This window comes from Tachyglossus aculeatus, chromosome 6, assembly GCF_015852505.1.
Source record: "Tachyglossus aculeatus isolate mTacAcu1 chromosome 6, mTacAcu1.pri, whole genome shotgun sequence".
Taxonomy (NCBI): domain Eukaryota; kingdom Metazoa; phylum Chordata; class Mammalia; order Monotremata; family Tachyglossidae; genus Tachyglossus; species Tachyglossus aculeatus.
The window spans coordinates 36892733-36914130 of record NC_052071.1 but is presented as its reverse complement, the minus strand read 5'-3'; the positions used below and the strand labels follow the sequence as shown (position 1 = coordinate 36914130).

General features: G+C 44.1%; 1 protein-coding gene across 7 annotated transcripts in view; it reads left to right on the top strand.

Moving 5' to 3' along the window:
- HUWE1 (HECT, UBA and WWE domain containing E3 ubiquitin protein ligase 1) overlaps window positions 1–21398 on the top strand; it is a 139028-nt gene that overhangs the window by 52095 nt on the left and 65535 nt on the right. For all 7 annotated transcript variants that reach the window (XM_038747643.1, XM_038747642.1, XM_038747647.1 and 4 more), the window contains 15 exons: window positions 5851–5951; window positions 6277–6427; window positions 6523–6650; window positions 6934–7074; window positions 7679–7784; window positions 8106–8234; window positions 9314–9415; window positions 10391–10471; window positions 10818–10924; window positions 12104–12281; window positions 13177–13268; window positions 14172–14383; window positions 17832–17889; window positions 19428–19604; window positions 20466–20711. In XM_038747643.1, the coding sequence (XP_038603571.1) occupies window positions 5851–5951; window positions 6277–6427; window positions 6523–6650; window positions 6934–7074; window positions 7679–7784; window positions 8106–8234; window positions 9314–9415; window positions 10391–10471; window positions 10818–10924; window positions 12104–12281; window positions 13177–13268; window positions 14172–14383; window positions 17832–17889; window positions 19428–19604; window positions 20466–20711 (2009 nt within the window). The remainder of the gene's footprint in view (window positions 1–5850; window positions 5952–6276; window positions 6428–6522; window positions 6651–6933; window positions 7075–7678; window positions 7785–8105; window positions 8235–9313; window positions 9416–10390; window positions 10472–10817; window positions 10925–12103; window positions 12282–13176; window positions 13269–14171; window positions 14384–17831; window positions 17890–19427; window positions 19605–20465; window positions 20712–21398) is intronic.

Sequence of the window (21398 nt, the reverse complement as noted above, 5' to 3'; positions counted from 1 at the left end):
GAGGTCAGGCTCTGGACCCTCCCCTCGCCCTTGGTCTTAGGGAAGGCAAGTCTGTTTCCCTTCAGTTTTTTTTTCTTTCTCTCTGACTCCTAACAGGCTCAGATGCTAATTCACCTTGAGCTAGAGAATGTCACACCCTGCACCCTCCCACCCTTCAGCATAAGAGGAGCATTGATTCTTTCCGATTCCAACACTAGTCCAAGTTCCCCACTAGATATTCTTTGTAACTGCTAATCTAGACCCAGCTTGGAGACTCATGTGGCAACATTTTATTTTGCTTCTCCTTTCTTAGCTAATCAGAAAGATATTTGCCATGCGTATGCAAATTTTCCTCTCCTATAGACATATCTTTTTCCATCTTCCCTGGAAATGTTAGGGAGATTTGCTGAGGAAACGCGGGCATATGATCTGGCAGCCACTCCCTTCCAGGTTCAAGATCTGAATTTCAGGACAATTTGCCTATCTTCTCATCTTCAAATGTTCTGGAAAACATGGCCCTTCTGATTGCAGGCCACAAGACATCAACATTGTCTGAAACAGCGATGCCACCCACACAGAAAAGGTTGGAAGCCATACAGTCATTTGTCCCTTGCTTTAAGCTCCACAAGCTCCTGCCTTCCAGCATTCCCCAAAAACGATTCTGTGGCAGAACTTGGTCTCGGGGAAGGGGAGCCATTCCAGCAGGATGTCTATATAGTTGAGAAGCCACCTCCTATTATGAATCTTTTCCATTTTCTGGACTTCTTTTCAGTTTTCTGGACTTCATCATTAAAACCGACCAAGCAGAACTAGGAAAGTCACATCCTGAAAGTTATATTAGTATCTTCCCCCCTGCCCCTGCTCCTGGAGCCTGCTTACAATGAAGAAGTACCTGGTAGTCTCTTGTCACTCAGGGAAGCTGCCATTCATGTTTTTATAAAGCCAGCCTCATCCATAAGATAGATTAGCAAAGATAAACTTCAGTCTTGCTGAACTAAAAATTCAGTTATGGTTTTAATTCCTCTCCACTTGTAACAAACTTTGTACTTAAGTGCACAGTACCGTGCCGTGCACACGGTAAACACTCAAATACCATTAATTAGCACTGGATTCATCCTCTTTTCAGCTTGTTTCTCTGTGCTTTCCATTTTGAATAGTCAATGAAATTACAATTTATGGTGTGAGAGTCAGCAGATAATTTGGAAGACTTGAGCAAATACGATGGCAATGGAGATGACATTTTAAAGAAATATTAGAGAAGCAGCGTGGCTCAGTGGAAAGAGCCTTGGCTTTGGAGTCAGAGGTCATGGGTTCAAATCCCGGCTCTGCCAGTTGTCAGCTGTGGGACTTTGGGCAAGTCCCTTAACTTCTCTGGGCCTCAGTTACCTCATCTGTAAAATGGGGGTTAAGACTGTGAGCCCCCCGTGGGACAACCTGATCACCTTGTAACCTCCCCAGCGCTTAGAACAGTGCTTTGCACATAGTAAGCGCTTAACAAATACCATTATTATTATTATTATTAGCAGCAGGTTTTGTATTGGAAATCCTTTACGCCCTAAGTGGCTTCAGGTTTTGCACCTGCTTGGATCATGGCTAGGAAATAGTTGGACTCTCACTTTGCAGTCAGCTCTCTCAAACCAACCATCGCAAAGGCTGATGATGCTGAAGCTGGGGCATGAGCCTATTCCACTTTCTGTTGGACAGAGTAAAAGACCAGTATGCAGCCAGAATGTGAAATGCCATCATGGATCGTTTATTCTTTCCACCCGAGAGGCCATTCGGGGTGTGGGTGACTCCCATGAATCCCAACACAGGCCGCCAGCCGTTACAGTTAAAGCCATGGTGACCGTCTGCCATTATGCCTGTAATAGACCTGCCCAAAATGACCTAACCTGTGAGTAGAGAATCCGCGTTTTTCATGGCAGAGGTATTTTGGGAGAAGACATTGATTCTCGGTGAGGATGAGCAAATGAAGAAAACACCAGTAGTTACTTCAGCCTTTCCTCGAAGTCCCCAAGTATGGGACACCTGGGAAATAGAAGACAGGGTATGTCCCTTAAGCACATAGGCAGTGTATCTTGGGTTTTCCAAAAGTGCTCCCTTAATTTTCAGTTAGATGGTGCAAGAAATCAACTTTTCCCTCTTCATTTAGCTGCCTTCTAGTCCAGTCTGTCCTGTGCTGAGCTTTCTGGAAGACACTGATCCTAGTGGCTCTTTGACCTAGATGAGGATATCTTCTCATTATCTTGGAATTCAGAAACAAAAGGTCCAGTGGACTTGGGGCTTGATTCATGCTCATGCAGGACAGGGGTCAAGATCCTCAAAGCCCTTGCATTGTTGGCCTGGCTTCCAAGTAGAGCAGGGGTTAGCGACTTTTCATTTGTCCAGAATAAAAGGTCTGAGCACTTGGAGTGCCAAAAGCCACACAACTTACAGCCCTCCACGCGACTCGTGAATCGCAGCACCGAGCACCTGACGCAGTGTGATAAAACTGCCATGCAGCTCTTCTTAGTAACAGCTGTTGTTGCCTGTGAGGATGGGAAATGAAGGGTGTAGGGAAGGAGAGAGATCAGGGGAAAGGAGCGTGGTTTAGTAGATAAAACCTAGGACTTGGAGCCAGAGGACTTGGGTTGAATCCCAGCTCCACCACTTGCCTGTGTGACCTTGGATAAGTCACTTAACTTTTGTGTCTTTTGTTCCTCAAATGCAAAATGGGGATTCCTCCTGCTTCGACTGTGAGCCTCATGTGGGATAGGGACTGTATCCAGCCTGATTAGCTTGTGTCTTCCCCAGTGCTTAGATCAGTGCTTGGCAATGATAGCTCTCTGGAGCTTTTGTCAGCAATGGGCACCCTACCCAGGTTCCTCCACTGGATAGGGCAGGTGGCCACCAGCCCCCAGAAGGCACTGACCCTGCTCCCTGCCTCAGGGAGGCTGGAGAGTGGATCCTTGTGTCCAGACCCACATCCCTTTGATCAAGGAATCCTCACCCCGAGATCCTTGTGTCCAGACCCACACCCCTTTGATCAAGGAATCCTCACCCCGGTCCGTCCATGGAAGGAGCTTCCACATCTCATCTCAGTCAGGGATCAGATAGTCCCCACCCAACGTAGATACTCCTGTATACTTGACTGTTTTCCAGACCCAGCCCCTCTTCCTCCTTTTCCTCCCACTCCTCTCTGTAGCTCCTCAGCTTGCTCCCCCTTTGCAAGGGGGAGCGGGCTCCAAGAAGCTGCTGGGAAGGAAGGAGGTCAGACATTTGGGGGTTGGGAGAACTTTTCTGCATGCAGCCCCCTACTCTACCCATATTAGTGCCAGCAGGAGAAGCTGGGTGAGGTGGGCACGTGCAGGTTTGGTAAGATTGGCGTTTGTTCTACCTTACCCACTAGGGAAAAGGGAGATGAGAGAGAAAGAGAGAAGCTTAAACTTATTTCTGGTAGTTTTCTTCCTCCTCTGCTGCTTAACTCAGCCTGTACTAGACACGGTGTGTGGGAGCCTGCAGTAAATGCTCATGACACACATCATCATCATCATCATCAATCGTATTTATTGAGCGCTTACTATGTGCAGAGCACTGTACTAAGCGCTTGGGAAGTACAAATTGGCAACATATAGAGACAGTCCCTACCCAACAGTGGGCTCACCGTGCGCCTTGCCCCCCAGCACCTTTGGCACACAATGGGACATGAACCCTGCACCAGCATGTAACTACAGTCTGCCCACCCACCTGTGACCACTATCTGTGGGCACCATGCATGAGATGAGGCCCTGTCCTGGGATTGAGCAATCTCCTTCCCCACCTGGCTCAGTTGACTTGCCTCAGGGTGGTTATTTTTTACTGCGGGTGGGAGAGGATGAGAATAGCTTGAGCTCAATCTGCCACCTTGGCTCCCCTTTAGCCCCATTCCAGCTCGGGAACAGCAGCCTAACACTTTACAGCCCAACTTTCTGCTTGACTTTTTGTTCTAGAGGCAAAGCTAACGGCATCTTCTTCGGGCTGCTGAATGAGGGCCGTATTTGATTCTAAGAGTCGTAGATTCCCAACCCCTTAGAGCAAGATTGGATGCCCTGAACTATATGTCTAAAATCTTGGAAAGCTAGAGTCTTAGCACCAATCTAGTTTATTTGCAAAAGTGAACTCAGTTCTTTGGAGTACATTGTTTTTACTTTCCTGGAATGTCTTGCCCAGTTGGATCAAGCACGTCTCAGTATTATCTGAAACACCCATACAAGATTGATTTAAAGCTTAAGTCCATCAATTAGGACTTGTGTGACCGTGTCTCTTCCCCCCCCCCCCCCGCTTTTTTTTTTTTTTTTTTTTTTTTTGGGTTGTGGGGCGGAAGCAATGGAATCGCATCATCTAAACCAAGCCACTGCTGTGGTCCCAAGTTTTATGTTTTTGGGAAGCTTACCAAAATACACCCCCCTCGCCCCTTTTCTTGTTAGTCTTCACAGAGAAGATTGAGTATAAATTGAGCCCCGTCTCTGTGTAGAATGATGTCTTATGTTCTTGGAAGAGTGCACGGCCCCTGGAAACACAAAATTTACAATCTAGCCAGGAAGCTGACATTCCATGTTTAGCCACACTTTCCCAAAATGGTATCTGATTTCTGCACTGTTTCCTTTTCTACAGTCCCAGCTGGATGCTGCTATCCATGCCCTGGACACCAAAAGTTGGTTCTATACTATCTGGATGGCTCAAAACTTTGGGATAGGCCATCTTGAAATAAACTGGGGTGAAATGAAATTCTTGAGCATATCTATCCTGGTAGAGGTAGGGGACTTATCCTAGGAGTATCTTTTTTGGTTCACTCCATACAAGATCAAGTGATCTCTCCACAGAAGAGATTTGCATCTGTTCTGTTTTTCTATTAGTTTCTATCTCCCCTTCAGTATCGCCAGCTACACAATCTGTGTGATCATTTGGTGTGTCCCTTACCTATCTTTAGGGAAACATGGATTATTGAAACAGTGTGTAAACATGCCAAGGGATCACACCTGCATTTTCTCCCCCTGCCCTCGATACACAAAAACTTCCTCTCTCCTAGAGCTCAGGCTCTGTTGACGAGAGCACGATTAGGAAGGTGGAATGATGAGTTCAAACCCTTTCTGCTCGTGTTGCCAGCTGTCCAGTATTATTTTGATAACTCGTTAACTTTGCCAGCCAGTTTTTCCAAGCATACTTTTCTATATCGACTCTTTATACCATTTTAATTACCCTAACCCATAATTTTGAATGTCATCATGGGTTTCTGTGGTCATGCATTGTGTTTGATGCCATTTCAAGCCAGCTGCTTTGTTGCCATCCCATTACTCCAATCTTAAATACAAGTCAGTAGGCACAAGGGAGCTCAGTGTTCATTCATTCAATCGTATTTATTGAGCGCTGACTATGTGTAGAGCACTGTACTATAGGTTACAAATACTGCATTTGGGCATCCTATCTATATGACAATGATGTACTCCAATTACATTCTTCAAAATATTAATTTTTTTTGAGATCCAGTTATATTTGGAAAATATTTTTCCCCACAACCTGCCCTAAATTAGTACCCGAGGAAAGCAATTTTAAATTTGTACAGAAAAATTATAATTTCAAGAGGAACTTTCCCCAGCTGCTGATCTATACTATACTGTCTAAATTTTACTTTTAATTTGTAGGGGGAGCATAATAGCCGTTTAAGGGAAAAGCAACCAAGTTGGTGTTATCTTTCCAGTGACTTTTTTTTTCAGGCCAAGTCCCTGACTGGGTAGAGACGTGAGGAAATCGAAATGAAAACACTAGGAGATTGTTTTGAAATGGAATTTCTCTCCTCCTTCTTAGTTTTGACATCACTGTATGCATCTATTTTTTTAATATTTATTTCTTCAGTGTACTCCAATGCCTTGCAAGAGTCAGCAAACAGTATCCTGTATAATGGTTTGATAGAGGAGCTGGTAGATGTTCTTCAGATAACAGACAAACAGCTGATGGTAAGTTTTTATTCTTTCATTTTAGACTAAAGCTATGTCATGTAGATACTGAGCAATTTCCTCGACTACTTTACCAAGGGTATCAAACGAGATCTAAAATGGGAAGAAAACTGCTCAATTATTAGTATTTCTGTCCTCTTTCAATTTAAGCTGACTTGAGATTTGGGGGGGACGCTTTCCTTCCCTTTTGCATTTCATTCTCACCTAACATTATTCAATCTGTGGTATTTATGAAGGGCTTACTTTGAGTAGAGCACTGCTTGGTAAGATCTGGGAGGGAAGAAAGGAAAAGACTGACTTATTGTCCCTTTTATTCTGCTCTCAGGACATTAAAGCAGCTTCTTTGAGGACTTTAACATCGATTGTCCATTTGGAGAGAACGCCAAAACTGAGCAGTATTATCGACTGCACTGGAACTGCCTCCTACCATGGATTCTTACCGGTTCTTGTCCGGAACTGTATTCAAGCCATGATCGGTAAGCCTGAGAATCTGGGATGAGGGCAAAAGCTGTTCCCTTTGTTTCACCGTCACAGTATCCAACGCATTCAATTCTGGCTTTATTCTCTTCAGATCCTACCATGGAACCATATCCTCATCAGTTTGCCACTGCTCTCTTCTCTTTCCTGTACCATTTGGCCAGTTACGATGCAGGTGGAGAAGCCCTGGTATCATGTGGAATGATGGAAGCCTTACTTAAGGTATGCTTCTGGTGTGTTTTTTTTTTTTTTTTTGGCCCAGTGACAAAGGAAAAATTGTTTGAACTGCAAAGCTAACACCAAAGAAAGATGAGGAAAGCCTCCAGGCAACTGACTACTAAAAATGTTCTACAAAATCTGATCTATTTACCGTTATTAGGGTTTTATTCACCTGACTTGAAGTTGATTTTATCCAGTATAAAGGAACAAAGCTTGTATGTTTTATGTCATGTAAATTACATTGTGTGTGGCGGGGTCTTCCCTTTTCTGTCTTTTCTCTGCCTAGGTAATAAAATTTCTTGGAGATGAACAGGACCAGATAACATTTGTTACCAGAGCCGTCCGAGTGGTAGACCTCATCACCAACCTGGATATGGCAGCCTTTCAGTCTCACAGTGGATTATCCATCTTCATTTATAGATTAGAGGTATTTAAATGCATACCTCTTTTTTTTAAATTTCTTTCAGTATGGGATCCAAAAAAGCGTCTGAAGTGCTGAGATCATGTTGTGGGTCTTTCATATGTTGTATGTGCTGTTGGAGATAGTGTGAAGTATAGATTCTCTGCATCCATCCAAACTGCTTTTAATACTCTTTACATGTAGGAGAGAAACTGCTCTTCTCTCTGCCCCACCGACTGTGCCCCCCCACTCCCCAAACCACCCATTAAAACTCCCCACCAGCCCAGGGACTGGCAGCATGAGAATTTCTTAACTTTTAGTACTTTTGGGAGACCATGGCTGCGCTATAGTTGGAATTTTTGTGTGCTGTCAGACTGAGCTGCGGGAAACCTAAATCCCGTTCCTTGAGCCTCTGTGCCCTACTGCTTGTGTTGTACTTATCGTTGACCCTATTTCCAGTAGTTCTGTGTTTTCATCTCTTTTGTGGCTCCATCCTCCTCCCTGCCTTTACTCTTGTCTACTTTGCATTTGTGTATTTTTTTTTCCATCAAACTGCTTTGTGCACCTAGTAGGCAATAAGTACGATTACTCCTACTCATCAGTTTCTTGTCTTTTTTTTTTTTTAATGCAGCATGAAGTGGACTTGTGCCGAAAGGAGTGCCCTTTTGTTATCAAGCCAAAGATTCAGAGACCTAGTACAACCCAGGAAGGAGAAGAGATGGAAACTGATATGGATGGTATTTGAATTCCCTGTAAAACCTAGATATTAACCACATGGTTTATATTTTCTGTAATGTTTTCCGCTCTGGACAAAAGTGTGGACTCTAAAGGCTTTTATCCTCCTGTATAGCAGGATAGATAGTCTGCTTTGAAATACCTGTCCTTTGGAACGTTTGCCCTAACACCCAGTCCCGAAAGATCACTGGTCCGTTATAGATGTCTTGGACGACTGTTTGGTCCATGAGATGACTTGGCTAACTTCCTCCTATTCCTTTTTCCAGTGGGTATCCAGCTTTCTCGTCCTAAAACCTAACCTCATTTTTCTCTTTGCCCTCTAGTTTCCGACGTAGCCATGGAAAGCAGCCCCGGCCCATCCACCTCTACAGATCACCGGGCCGCCGATGCGGAACCAAGGGGACAGCAGAGTGCCCTCAGCAGTAGTAACATTCTTGTTACCCCCCGAACTGGTGTGTAGGAATAGCCTCCTAATGTAAATCCCACCCTCAGATCCGCGTCAGTGGACCTCTCCTGCGTGGAGGGTAGCGGTGATGAGGGAAGTCGAGGTCATGTTCCAAGCAGAGGAACTCATCCCTGGATGAGAGCCAGCTTCAGATTCTCCATAATGAAGCCAGTGTCTCAGCAGCTAGGCCAGGGAAAGACTGACTGCCATTCACTTGTCACATAATTCAGCTTTTCCCATTTGCATGCATCGCTTGGTGAGACGATCCTCCCTAGAGGAAGTGGGTCAGAGCATGTGGAAACCTGTTAGCTACCTTTCCAAGTCTGTAAGTTATGATTAAAAGCTGGAGATGGACTTACCTAGGGTACAGATATTCCTATCATAGATGCAGTCAGTTCTAGAACTTGAGTTTTCATTCTCCATTTAGAATAGAGCCTGAAGAGTGATAAGGGGGCAGTCTGAAAAGAAGCAATTAAACACAGGCGCGTGGCAGACACCATGTGGGAATAATTCAAGCTTTTTCGTTAATGCAGGTCAGGAGTAGAACTACTGCAATCTAGAGCGGACTGTATTCCGTAGTTAAGTTGTGTATGTAGCCCTGAAACTAAATAGCATTTTTCTAGGCTACCTTTTTTTTGTTGGTGCCAAAGTTCCTGACTCACTGTCATTTGGGGAGGTTTCTTGGAGAAAAGATCTGAGTCACCCAGGAAACACTGGCCTCTAACCTCTGCTTTACTTACATTTGGTTTCAAGGCTTTTCTCCTGACTTCACTTTAATTACATTATCCTCTCTGTCCATTTCCACTAATGTCAGAAGTAAAAATCCCCTCTTAACCTCATATGTTCTCCTTAACTTCTGTGCCTTTTCTCAGCTGAAAATTTTCCCCTCAGGTACCTCAGTCCCATTTTTCCCATTCTTTTTTAATGAAAGCTGTCTGAGGAAGTAAGGAAGCACACTTAGAAACCTAGGAGATCTGTTCTGATATGTCATAAGGTACCCAATATACCATGGACACATCAACTTCGTAGTCAAACAAGAACTCCCTCATGATATGTTTGTTTTTTTTTTGTTTCCCTCTATACCAGGAGTACAGTGTATTCCGCAGCGAGCAGCACTTCTGAAATCAATGCTGAATTTCCTTAAGAAGGCCATTCAGGACCCAGCTTTCTCTGATGGAATACGTCATGGTAATGTGCCAAATCAGTGTTGTCCTTTTGAGCCATTTAGTTTAGGAAGTAAAGAACAATCCATGAATTTCTCCTAAAGAGTGGGCCTAGAAGACTTTCTTTGCATTTGAAAATGTTGCCTTTCTGTACCATTCCAGTGGTTGGTGGTAATGATGAAAAGAAATCTATACAGTTACCAGTAGCCCCAAAACATTTTTTTCTTATGGTATTTGTTGAGCACCTGCTGTGTGTCAAGCACTGTTCTAAGCCCTGGGGTAGAAACTTGTCGATCAGGCAGGATACAGCCCCTGTCCCATCTGGGGCTCACAGTCTAAGCAGGATGGAGAACAGACGTTGAATCCCCAGAATAGCAGCATTACTGTTATTTTAAAGCCCATTTGCTGCATTACACTGTACCAAGTAATGGAGAAGCAGCCAAGAGACACGTTCTCTGCCCACATGGATCTCGCACATAATAATACTGATGATGATACCTGTGATATTTGTTAAGCACTTAATACGTGCCAAGCACTGTCCGTAAGCGCTGAGATAGATACAAGATAATTAGATCCCCCATGGGGCTCACAGTCTTAAGGAAGAAGGGGCGCAGGTATTGAATCCACATTTTGAAGATGAGGAAACTGAGCTACTGAGAAGTTGTGACTTTTCCAAGGTCACACAGCAGGCAAGTGGCAGACTGAGGTTAGAACCCAGGTCCTGTGATGCCTGGGCTTTTTCCTTTAGGCCACACTGCATATGTGAATGTTGATGGGTCAACAATTGAAGGCTTTGTTCTGGTCAGCCATTCAATTTTTTTTTTATGGACCAATAATGCTAGAACTCTTTGTACATTGAACATTTCCCCTAAAGCCCTCCCCGCAAACCTGTTTTTTAACCTGCTTTTCAGAAAACGAGCAATTTAGAGTGTTTTTATACATACCTAACCTATGCTAATGTCTTTATTCTTACCTAAACTATGCATTCTCGCTTTGCTAGTGATGGATGGCTCCTTGCCTACCTCGCTAAAACACATCATCAGCAATGCAGAGTATTATGGACCATCCCTCTTCCTCTTGGGTAAGTTAATTCATAGTTTAACTGCACTTGTAACTCTTGCTCCTTTAGAGATTGATTTTTGTGGGGTTGTGGACCCATACTTTCTTGCCTGGGTTATCCAGGCTGTTTAGGCATAGAAGATAAGGAATTTCGGTAGAAGCGGCTAGGGTCTTCATTGTCGTATTTATTGAGCGCTTACTGTGTGCAGAGCACTGTACTAAGCGCTTGAGGTCTTGAGGTAGGAATTAATGGTATTGGTCATGAAGCAGGGTAGGTTTTTTGAAGCATTTGGGTAGGTAGGGAGGGGAAGCAGCTTTGTTAAAACCTGGAGCATAACGATTACACTTTCTTCCGCTTTGATCTGCAGCTACTGAAGTAGTGACGGTTTTCGTGTTCCAAGAGCCATCACTGTTGTCCTCACTGCAGGACAATGGTCTAACAGATGTAATGCTGCATGCCCTCCTCATCAAAGACGTAAGTTCTTCTCTGTTGAATTGAAAGAGCAGGTTTAGTGACTGGGGTGGTCAAAATTTAACCTTAATGCACCTCTGTAGGTATTTCAACAGTGTACCATGAAACGAATGTAAACTGGATGGTTTTTGTTCGGAATTTCCCTGAGATTTTTGACCTCTGTGTGGACAAACTTGGCCTCCAAGGCCTATAATCCTGAATTCCTGGGACTGTCGAGGTTGCTTTCTGCAGCGTCCAGTTGTCGACAAGGTCGAGGGCCACCGTACGGGACGTGACTCAGAATTCACCTCCCAACAGGCACTTTATGCCATACAGCAGTTGTCTCTTGGATTGCTGGTCCTTGAGGCAGCTGTGCAAGAGCAGAAATGCCATCACGAATACTAGCTGGTCTTATGGTTGGGTACTTTGGGAGCTTAGCTAGGCTGTATTATGACAGGGCTCTGAGAGGACAGAGGAAGAATCAAAAGGTACTTTCACAGTGCTCCTCCACTGTCACCTTTCTTGTCCTCCTTTCTGGGCAAGCGTCCTCTCAACCCCATCCTGCAGCTTTGTGAGGACCTGTAACGTGACTGCAGCGGCTTCATTATCCTTTGCGTACTGGCAGGGTACAAGAGGCTGAGCTGACGTCTGGACTCCTGATTCCTTTCTGACTCCAGGGGCCTCGGTGGTCTGGCTTTCAACCGCCAACCCTTACTGAAAAGCTATGGGGACAGCGATTCACCCCCTCGCACTCAGGCTTTGTAGAGTTCTCTACAGTTACTTCAACCCCACTGTCCATCAAGGAAGGGTCCAGAAAAGGAGAAACTGACATATTGGAAGCTTGGGAGCCGTCCCTCCTTCGTGGTTCCAGTGATTTCTTCAAATTTCTTTTTGATGACTTTGGAAGTCTTGACAGTTTCAGATTCAGTAGTTTTCTGCACTGAAAATGAAACGACATTTTGGATTTGTCATAAATGGCCGTACTGGTTGGGTCTACCACAGGCTGGGGAGTTGGAAACCCAAGGCCCGATTCCCCTTCAACACCTGTGGACCTCTATTTGGCCACCTGCCCCTTAAGTGAGGTGGGCGGGGGGCGAGCAAAGGCGGAGAGTGATGTAAAGGCAATGGGAGTTACTTTAGTCTCTTTGCAGCTGATTGCAGTGCAGCCCATTCGTTTGACTGATTTGGTTGCTTTTCCTCCAGGTTCCTGCAACCAGAGAAGTTCTAGGATCGCTTCCAAATGTGTTCAGTGCCCTGTGTTTAAATGCACGTGGCCTTCAGTCATTTGTGCAGTGCCAGCCTTTTGAGCGTCTCTTCAAAGTCCTACTTTCCCCAGACTATCTACCTGCCATGCGGAGGAGAAGAAGCTCTGATCCACTGGGTAAGTCCCCAGGCTGTTAGGGGCTAGGTTTTGAATTTTTGATTCACTAGGCAGCATATGTAGGTTAGAAAATTGAAATCTGCCAGAGTAGCATCCTCATACCAATTCCCTCGGCTTCTTCCCCAACTGAATGCTCTGTTCTCAAAATGCATTCTTTTAGGTTTATTGAAACACTTGACTCATAGCCTCTACGATCAGAGGCTTTCCGGGCATTTTAGTTGAGCTGTCTCTAACGTCAAGTTAATGCTGTCTGCATCGACTCCCCGCATGAATTAGCCCAGTGGTTATCAATGGAAAACAATCCCCTTGGTCCTAACACCACCCTAGTCCGGTACCTGAAGTCTGTGGCCCGTTCTGGGATTGTTCAGAATTTGCTCTTTCCACATATCGGAGAGACCAGACCATTAGTGCCTTTTTCACAGATGTAGGCAGCCAAAACGGTCCATTCCAGTTCTTGCAAATGCATTTCCTGCTTCTAGGCCTCCGTTGTAGAATGCACCGGCACTCGTCGCCTGGGCATCTGAAGGGTTGGTGGTTTTTTTATTTTGGTTTTTTGTTTTGTTTTCTCAGTACTATCCGTCTGCTAAGGAAATCCAACTAAACTTGTTGGGCGAGATGGGTGCTGAGCCTGGAAGCATAAGTCACTGAGGCGGCATGCAGCATATACAGTCACTTTAAGCCACGTATTGGAGTAGATTGGCCTTACCCTGGTGGTGGCTTTTCTTGGTGTGAGATAGTGCAGGAGTGCCAAGAATTAGGAGGCTCTCTAACCTATCCTAGAAACCTCTCTTCCAATCCCACCACTGACAAACTGGAACTACAGAGCCGGTTTTCAATATTAGGAGGGGTTTAGATAACATTGTTTTTCTGCTTTAGTGATGTCTCTCTCTTCCAGGCGACACTGCGTCCAACTTGGGCAGTGCTGTGGATGAACTGATGAGACATCAGCCTACACTCAAAACCGATGCCACGACGGCCATCATCAAGGTAGGAAGGGATAAATTAGGAAAACGCTATTAAGAGAAACATTCGAGATGCTAGATCTATCTGCTTTGAGTCTTCGTCATATTTTGCTGTGAAGCGTCATATTTAATGGCGGCCCCAAAAGAGGTGAGGGCACAGTGTTTCTGCTTCTTTTGAAGTCTTGGAGTTACAGGGTTTGTGACTGTATGCTCACTCTGGGAAGGGAACAGGTCTACTGTGCTGTAGTTGGGTAGGGACCATCTCTATATGTTGCCGATTTGTACTTCCCAAGCGCTTAATACAGTGTTCAGCATACGGTAAGCACTCAATAAATGCGATTGAATGAATGAATACCAACTCTGTTCAAATATAGTATTCTCCCAAGCGCATAGTACAGTGCTGTGCACATGGTAAATGCTTAATAAATAAGATTGACTGGGCGGCTGCCTCTCAGCGCATGTCTCCAGGCACAGGGAAACCAGTGAGAGTGAAAGCAGTCACTGCTACTGTAAAAACAACTCCTGTACATGCCTTGCTGGCCCCAGGGCGTATCTCTCTGCTCAGCCATTCAGTAGGTGCCTAAGTAGTGCTCACCCATAGTGGCAAGTGACCAGAAAGAGTGCGTGGCAATTTTCAAGCACAAAATTTAAAATTTTTTTTCTCTCCCACATGGGTGGCTACAATCTTGCCATGAGCAGGATTCTTTCAATTAAAGGAATAAGTAATTACTCAGCTTTGGGGGAGATTGCTGGCAACATTGTGGTCATCATTTTTTTCCATCCACCTTCAAGTGGGGGCGGGTGGGGGGAAGCCTATCCTCCTTCCTCTTATGAGTGGTATAGTTGACAAGACCTGAATCTCTGTGCTTAATTTATTTTCCCATCTTGGCCCAGTTCAGCCACTGATATCATTTCACGTACCTTTCAGTTACTAGAGGAGATCTGCAATCTTGGAAGAGACCCCAAGTACATTTGTCAGAAGCCATCCATCCAGAAAGCCGACGGCACAGCCACTGCTCCTCCGCCTCGGTCCAATCACGCAGCCGAAGAGGCCTCCAGTGAGGATGAGGAAGAGGAAGAGGTGCAGGCCATGCAGAGTTTCAACGCCACCCAGCAGAATGAAACGGAGCCAAGCCAGCAGTAAGTGTTCTCATGTCGATGGGTGTCATTCACCCAGCTGCTGAACATACATACGTTGGTGGTGCAGGAAAGCGACTTCTGAATTCAGAAGGATTTTTTATTTTTGGTGGTATCAGTTCCCTGCCACGCCTAAGCACATGTCTTTGCCAGACTGAAATAAGACTGAACCAAATTCAGGTTTTTCTCCCAAGCAACTACTGGATGGTGGCTTTCGTAGCATACTTTCTGGTGGCTGCTTTGTGCTCGTTTTGCATACCTTCTCATCGCCAAGGCATTTCCAGGAGTAGCTGATGCAGAAATAAAAGTGAGCGGAAAGTTAAGGTCATCAGTACATTTTAATGCTTTCATAGGTGCCATTCCCATCGTCTTAAAGTCTTTTGCATATGGGCCCGTTTCTTACCTTTAATTTGGCTTAGTTCTTATCATTTGAAGCGTTCTTCCAGTGGTGAAGTCATAGTCAACAGGGAATCTACTTTGCCGATCAGATGGCATGTCTTTCATCTGCCGTGGAGGCAGATGATTGTTCTTCGTTTTCCTCGAGGTCCGCAGATTGCGTTTCCTGGGTGATGAAGATCTCATAGATCCCGTGAATTGCAGTCCAAAGGTTTAGAACAGTTTGTTCTTCAGCTTCATTTACAGAGAATCCAAATTGTCTAGGGGAGATCGTCTTGCTGGACCAGAGCTGTATAGTCGTCATTCTCCTTCAGGCAGAGTCATTCATATTGAAGGGAGAGGCATGCTCATTATCTCCCCAGAAGTAAGGTTGGACCTTTGGGAAAGCGAGCAGTCATAGCGTAGGGGTTTCATGTCCCCTCGAGGGGCAGGATTCGTATCTCATTCCCATCTGTCTACTCTTTACAAATGTTTAATACAGTGTTGTGGGTGCAGTAAATGCTTAATGAATGTTGTTACTACTAAAAGTAGGGCAGAAAGTCACAGAGCTGGAAATTGGGAGCACTGAATTGTGGCAGTGTAGACCTCTAGAAGGACTGTAAGCTCGTTGAGTGCGAGGAATGCGTCTGCCAACTCTGTTGTATTCTCCCAAGCCCTTAATACAGTGCTATGCACCCAGTAAGCAAATACGAACACCATTGATTGGAACCACCCATTGAGGCACGACAGTAACGCGGTGACTTTCATCGCGTCCCTCAGAGGCAAGTAGCTGATATGTAGTTTGGGCTGGGAGGATAGGATAGTTTTCATAGTGTAACTTAAAGGCAGCAGGGAGAGCAGTAGTGTTTCTGCAACTTTATGGACAAGAGAAGTAAGCAGGGCAGCCAGAACACATGGTTTCAGTATGTGTTCTGGCTGGAATGCAGTAACAGGATTAGGGAACATTGTTCTAACAAAGTAAGCCCAGACATGGTGCATACTACAGTGTGAATTCTCTTTAATGTGATGTTCTGCAAATTCTCCTCCCATTTTAGGAGAATTTGGTCTCTCCCTTATATAAACAGAACTCTTGTACAGTGTAAAGAATAGGCAGTCCTCTCCAGTGGGAACCACTGCAAAAGAATCAGCACGGATTTTTTTCCCCTGCTACACAGCATTTTTATTAAAGCCCCTTTGAAGCTGACTGCTGCCTAAAAGTGAAACTGGGGAGAGGGAAGGAAGAAGCAGAAGTTTTAATTCGTGGATATTTTTAATTTCCCTCTACTCAAACAAAAGAATGAAATTAACTGTCTCCTGCTTCCAGGTTGTGGGTGGTTAATCCATCAGAAGTGTTGCTTAAGGGTTTAAATGTTAGGCATTCTTCAGAGTGATCCTTCCTATATCTTGATTAGCAGGGGTTTTAAGTAGATTAGTATTAGGCTAAAGAATGAAAATATCCGTTAGCTTCACAACCTATGCTCTCAGTTACCAAATGCAAAGCCTGGAATTTTTTTGTGTTTTCTTAATGGCAGTTAGCTCCATCTAGACTGTAAATTCATAGTGGGCTTGTGTTGTGCACAGAGTAAGCACCTAATAAATGTGATTAATTTAAGCATATGTTGTGTGTTAAGTACTGTTCTAACACTAGGGTAAATACGAGTTTAGTAGGTTGAACATGGTCTCTGTCCCATGTAGGACCCACAGTCTAAGTATCTTTGTACAGTGAAATCCTGTTTGGTAAATTAGAGAATGAGTCTTTGCTTCATTAGTACCGTGAAATCCTTTTCGGTAAATTAGAGACTGTTTTAGTCATCTTGAAGATACTCACCTTTGTTCAAATTTCACTGTGACCCTATCTGAAAGGCCTAGCCTATTGCTGCCACCTGGACTTTGATCGCAGACAGTGGCATCAGCAACTTGGTCGAGTGACATTAGGCTTGAAGTCAGAGACGGAGGTCTGGAACAGTTTTCTTGGTTCCTCTCCTAGAATTTGACAACCTCATAGCAGCTCTTAATCACTAAGAGTTGTGTTGTTTTTGCAGAACTTTTAATCCACTGAGGCCTATACGTTGCTTATCCATTCCATGGCACATCCAGGTGCCCATCCTTGGTGGGTTAAGTTTAGATGGTTGAGCCTTTTGTCAGTTGATAGGGTGCTATAAGTTGGTAAGCATGGATCAATCTGAAGTGAATGGCAATTTTTTTCCGAGTTTCAAGTTTGATGTTCCTAGTTTCTGAGGCTTGAACCTATCTGGGCTATTGTAAAACCTAAAAATGTTGGGAGTCTCAAAGTTTTTTTTCATTTGATTGCTTGTTCAACATTTTGACAGGTATGGGAGTGCAGTGGTTTAGGGAAAAGAGGTGATTTAAAATGTACACGGTAGCTACAACTGCAGTTGATCACAGTCTTTTTTGTATGACCTGGTTCAGGTTTTTGCTATCAAGTTTGACTTGTAATCCTTAGTAGGGTTGAAGCCACTCTGGTATTCTACTTGACTAAGCAGATCTGTTCATCCTGCTTCTTATTGTGTAATGAAAATTGGTAGTGAAAATTGGTAGTGTATAGACAGTAGTTCAGCTCTCAGGAATGGCAGCACATATGGAGAAGGGATTGTGATCTCCCCTTAAAGCTTTAAGCTCCTACCCCAGGACTCCAGTACCCCAGCAGTTTGTGTCCTGTTCTTTGTAAATGTGGGGCTGGTGTTTTTTTTCCTACAAGTTGAAAAATATATTATCTTACGTGCTGTATTCAAAATACGAAAGAAGAATCCAGTAGCCTTATTTTTGAGTTCCTCCTATAAAAATTTGGGATTGGGGAATAAAAAATGTTCTTAAAATCTTTTTTATTGGGATATGGGAAACTGCTTTCTTTTACCACCCTCCCTTTCCATTACCCAGTTACACTTCAAGAAGTGGTGCTCTGTTTGGTGTTGGATACCTGTTCCAGTTTGCCATTTGTAGATGCCAAGAGCTTTGCATATTTGGCTTGATTTTGGTTTGAGGTTTGGCACCATCCTATTTGCTTCTGTTTTCTGATAACTGATCAGTATGTAACAATTGTCTTTCTCTTTAATAGGGTTGTTGGGACAGAAGAGCGGATCCCTATCCCACTCATGGATTACATCCTCAACGTGGTAAGTTTTTTGATCTGTGGCAGATCCTTTGTTTAAATTTGGCTGGGGTAATCTAGGAATAGAAGTGAAGTCTTGGATTGGTGGGGACTTCCCCCTTTAAGATCTAGTGCAATAAGAGACCATTGAAGAGTAATGTACCAGACAGGCCATTTCTATTTCTTGGGATATTAACTTTCTCATCCAGCTGACCACGGCTTTGCGTAACTCTGGAAGATGCTGCCTTTATCTCTGCCCAGACGTCAGTAAACTCCAGAGTGGTCAACTTCTCGCTTTTTTTCAGAATCTTCAAAATCAGTGCAAGATTACAAATCTTTAGAAGGTGGTCTCCACCTTTCACATGAAATCATTTTGGTTGGTATTTTTTCGGAATCCCAAATCCCTAAGAGAGCTGGACTTTACTACCTAAATCATTCCAGATAAGTCAGGTTTGATAAAAACAGGATTTTTGTTACCTGGGACCCTCCTTGCTTTTATGGGACAAGCCCATCTCCAAGGGGACTTGGCAACTATGTTTGTCTATTTCAAATAGCAGTCATCATCTTCCAAAGATTAATTTCATCCCACTTTATCAGGCGTTTGGCAGCCACGATTTTAATCCTGAGCAGTGCCCCCATAGAATAGAAGCACGAAGTCCACTCCATCTTCAATTATCAACCATTGTGGTTTGGCTCTAACTTCTAAGGGAGATGTTTGTTTTGGCCGCACCTTCTTCCATAAATTCAGCTACGTGCTCTGGCTCTGTCAAGCACCTGGAGCAGAGAGGGTTGGGTCCCTACCCTTTTTTTGGCCAGATTTCTGACCAAAAGCAGTCCCTCAAGCTCTCTGAAAAGCCCAGAGAGGGTGCCTGGGAGGAGCAACCAGAGGGATGATCACCTCACATATCTACACAGGTTTTTCCTGTAGTAATCCTCATCTCTGAGCTTGTGCCTGAAAAGGTCTTGTACATCATGGGTAATTGGGTAAAATGTACAATGGGAGCAAGAGCAATTCATTAGCATTGATTGAGGGCCTACCATTTGCAGAGCACGCTTCTGGCACTTGGAAAAGTACAGTAAAATCGAAAGGCATTTTTTAAAATCTGATGTGGGGGAAGCAGTGAGGTGTGAATTATATACAAACAGTGAAGAGCTGTGCAAAACATAGTTTTAATTGAGTAAACTTATGGAAAAACAAATGGATTTGTAAATTGCTAAAAGGAATGAATAAATGAGTATATACTTCACCAAAGGTGGTGACTGGGAATGGCACGATGTGGGGAATTGGGTTTCCAGAAGCACTTTGAAGATGAGGAGTGAAACGTTTGGCATATTTGAAGTGGAAGGGAGTTCCAAGCAGAGTGAAAGCCATGAGTAGTGGGAAGGAGGTGAGACTCAGAGCCGGTAGTAGTAATGGTTATTTATGAAGCGCTCACTATGTACAAAGTGCTGGGAAAGGATACGCAGTTGGGAATTGATCTTTGAGTGGAATGAAGAGTGCAAAGCAGATGCGACAAGATGTAAAAGAGAATGGTAAATTTAAGAAGTAACGTTCTTTCCTAGATGAAGTTTGTGGAGTCTATTCTCAGTAACAACACAACAGATGACCACTGTCAAGAGTTCGTGAATCAGAAAGGTCTCTTGCCTCTGGTGACCATCCTGGGCCTTCCGAACCTGCCCATCGACTTTCCCACGTCTGCTGCCTGTCAGGCTGTGGCCGGAGTCTGCAAATCCATATTAGTAAGTGTTGAATGAGCTACCTTTTCACCCCCCTCTCCTTCCTTTTCCACATCACGCCCCGCCACAGAGTTATTGGCAATTCTCCATTTAAGAATTTGGGAAGTCATATTCCTGAAGAAATGTTTCTCCTTTTTTTTTCATCTGTTCTTTTCTTCCTGTCACTTTCCAGGTTCAGATCATAGGATTAGAAAGTTTTTGGATTCAAAGCAGATGAATGTCAGCTAGCTATATAATTGACTCATTCCTCTCTGACTTAAGGATCACGAGGTGCAAAGCTCAAATCATTGAGCTTTGTGTTCATTCCAATATGCTGTTGTTTGGATTTATTGTAAAAATCAATCGATATCATCATCAATCATATTTATTGAGCACTTACTGTGTGCAGAGCACTGTACTAAGCGCTTGGGAAGTACAAGTTGGCAACATATAGAGACAGTCCCTACCCAACAGTGGGGATATAATACAAGACTGATTGAAATGCATAGGAGGAATAGTTTCTCTAACCGGCCAAAATTGTCATACTTTTCGTGGAATGACCTTACCTTTTTCTTTGTGTTCATGAATAGGTTTAGGCGAGTCTTTCAGGTCTTTTTCCTTTAAGTGTTCTTTCAAAAGAGGGCACCCAGCTGAGAAACAGCCCCAAAGTTAAGGTCTTTATAACAGCCTCTTAGTAATGGGTGTATGTTATACTGATTGGGAATAGTAATGTCTGGGTTTTTTTTTTTTAAGGTACTGTATATAAGATTGGTTTGCCAGGTGACCTGAAGTAGAAAGTTCTATTGGGTGCTCTAGGAAATGGTTGTATTTTGAAAATGGGACAGAAATTCTTAAAAAAAAAAACCCCGATTTGTTTGGTTTCAGACGCTATCACACGAGCCAAAAGTTCTTCAGGAAGGGCTTCTTCAGCTGGACTCAATACTCTCCTCTCTGGAACCACTCCATCGGCCAATTGAAGCACCCGGAGGATCAGTATTACTGCGAGAGTTAGCGTGTGCTGGCAACGTGGCTGATGCCACCCTTTCTGCCCAGGCTACCCCTTTGCTGCACGCCCTCACTGCTGCACATGCCTACATCATGATGTTTGTTCACACCTGCAGGGTCGGACAGGTGAGCGGGGTCCAGAAGCTACTGCAAATGATGCCATAGGTCTCATGTATAGGTCCCACTGCTCTCTTAGTGGAAGGTGATAAGACCGCTAGCGGAATATGTAGTGGGCAAAAGAAAATTGGGGATATAAGAAATGTTCGTGATCTCCTTCCTGGTTAGAGAAGGGGCTGAGTTTCAAAAGTAGTGCCTTTCTTCTCGGTTGGCCAACAGAATAGAACATTCACCTGTGTTAGGATAAATTTTGGGTGGGAGGAGCAGAGCGAGAGGTAGAGGCAGGCATCTAATTTTTAAAAAGTTCTTAGCAGTCAAAGGGGTGCCTGTGACAGTTTTGCCTCAGACCACTTTAATTTCTTCCATCATTTAGTGGTATTTTTTGAGTACTTACTGTGTGCAGAGTACTGAACTAAGCACTCGGGGGGATGTATAATACAGAAGAGTAGACAGTAGACACATTCCCTGACCTCACGACATGTAATCTGCTTTTAGCCACCCAAATGTGAACTTGGATATAGCCATTTGTGTGTGTGTGTACACGCAGTACATGACACATAGTAAGTGCTTAGCGAGTAGGGTAGTTACTAACCATGTTGGACACAGTCCCTGTCCCATTTAGGCTTCAAGTGTCCAGGAGGGAGTAGGATGTAATCTCCACATTACAGGTGGGGAAACTAAGGCCCAGAGAAGTGA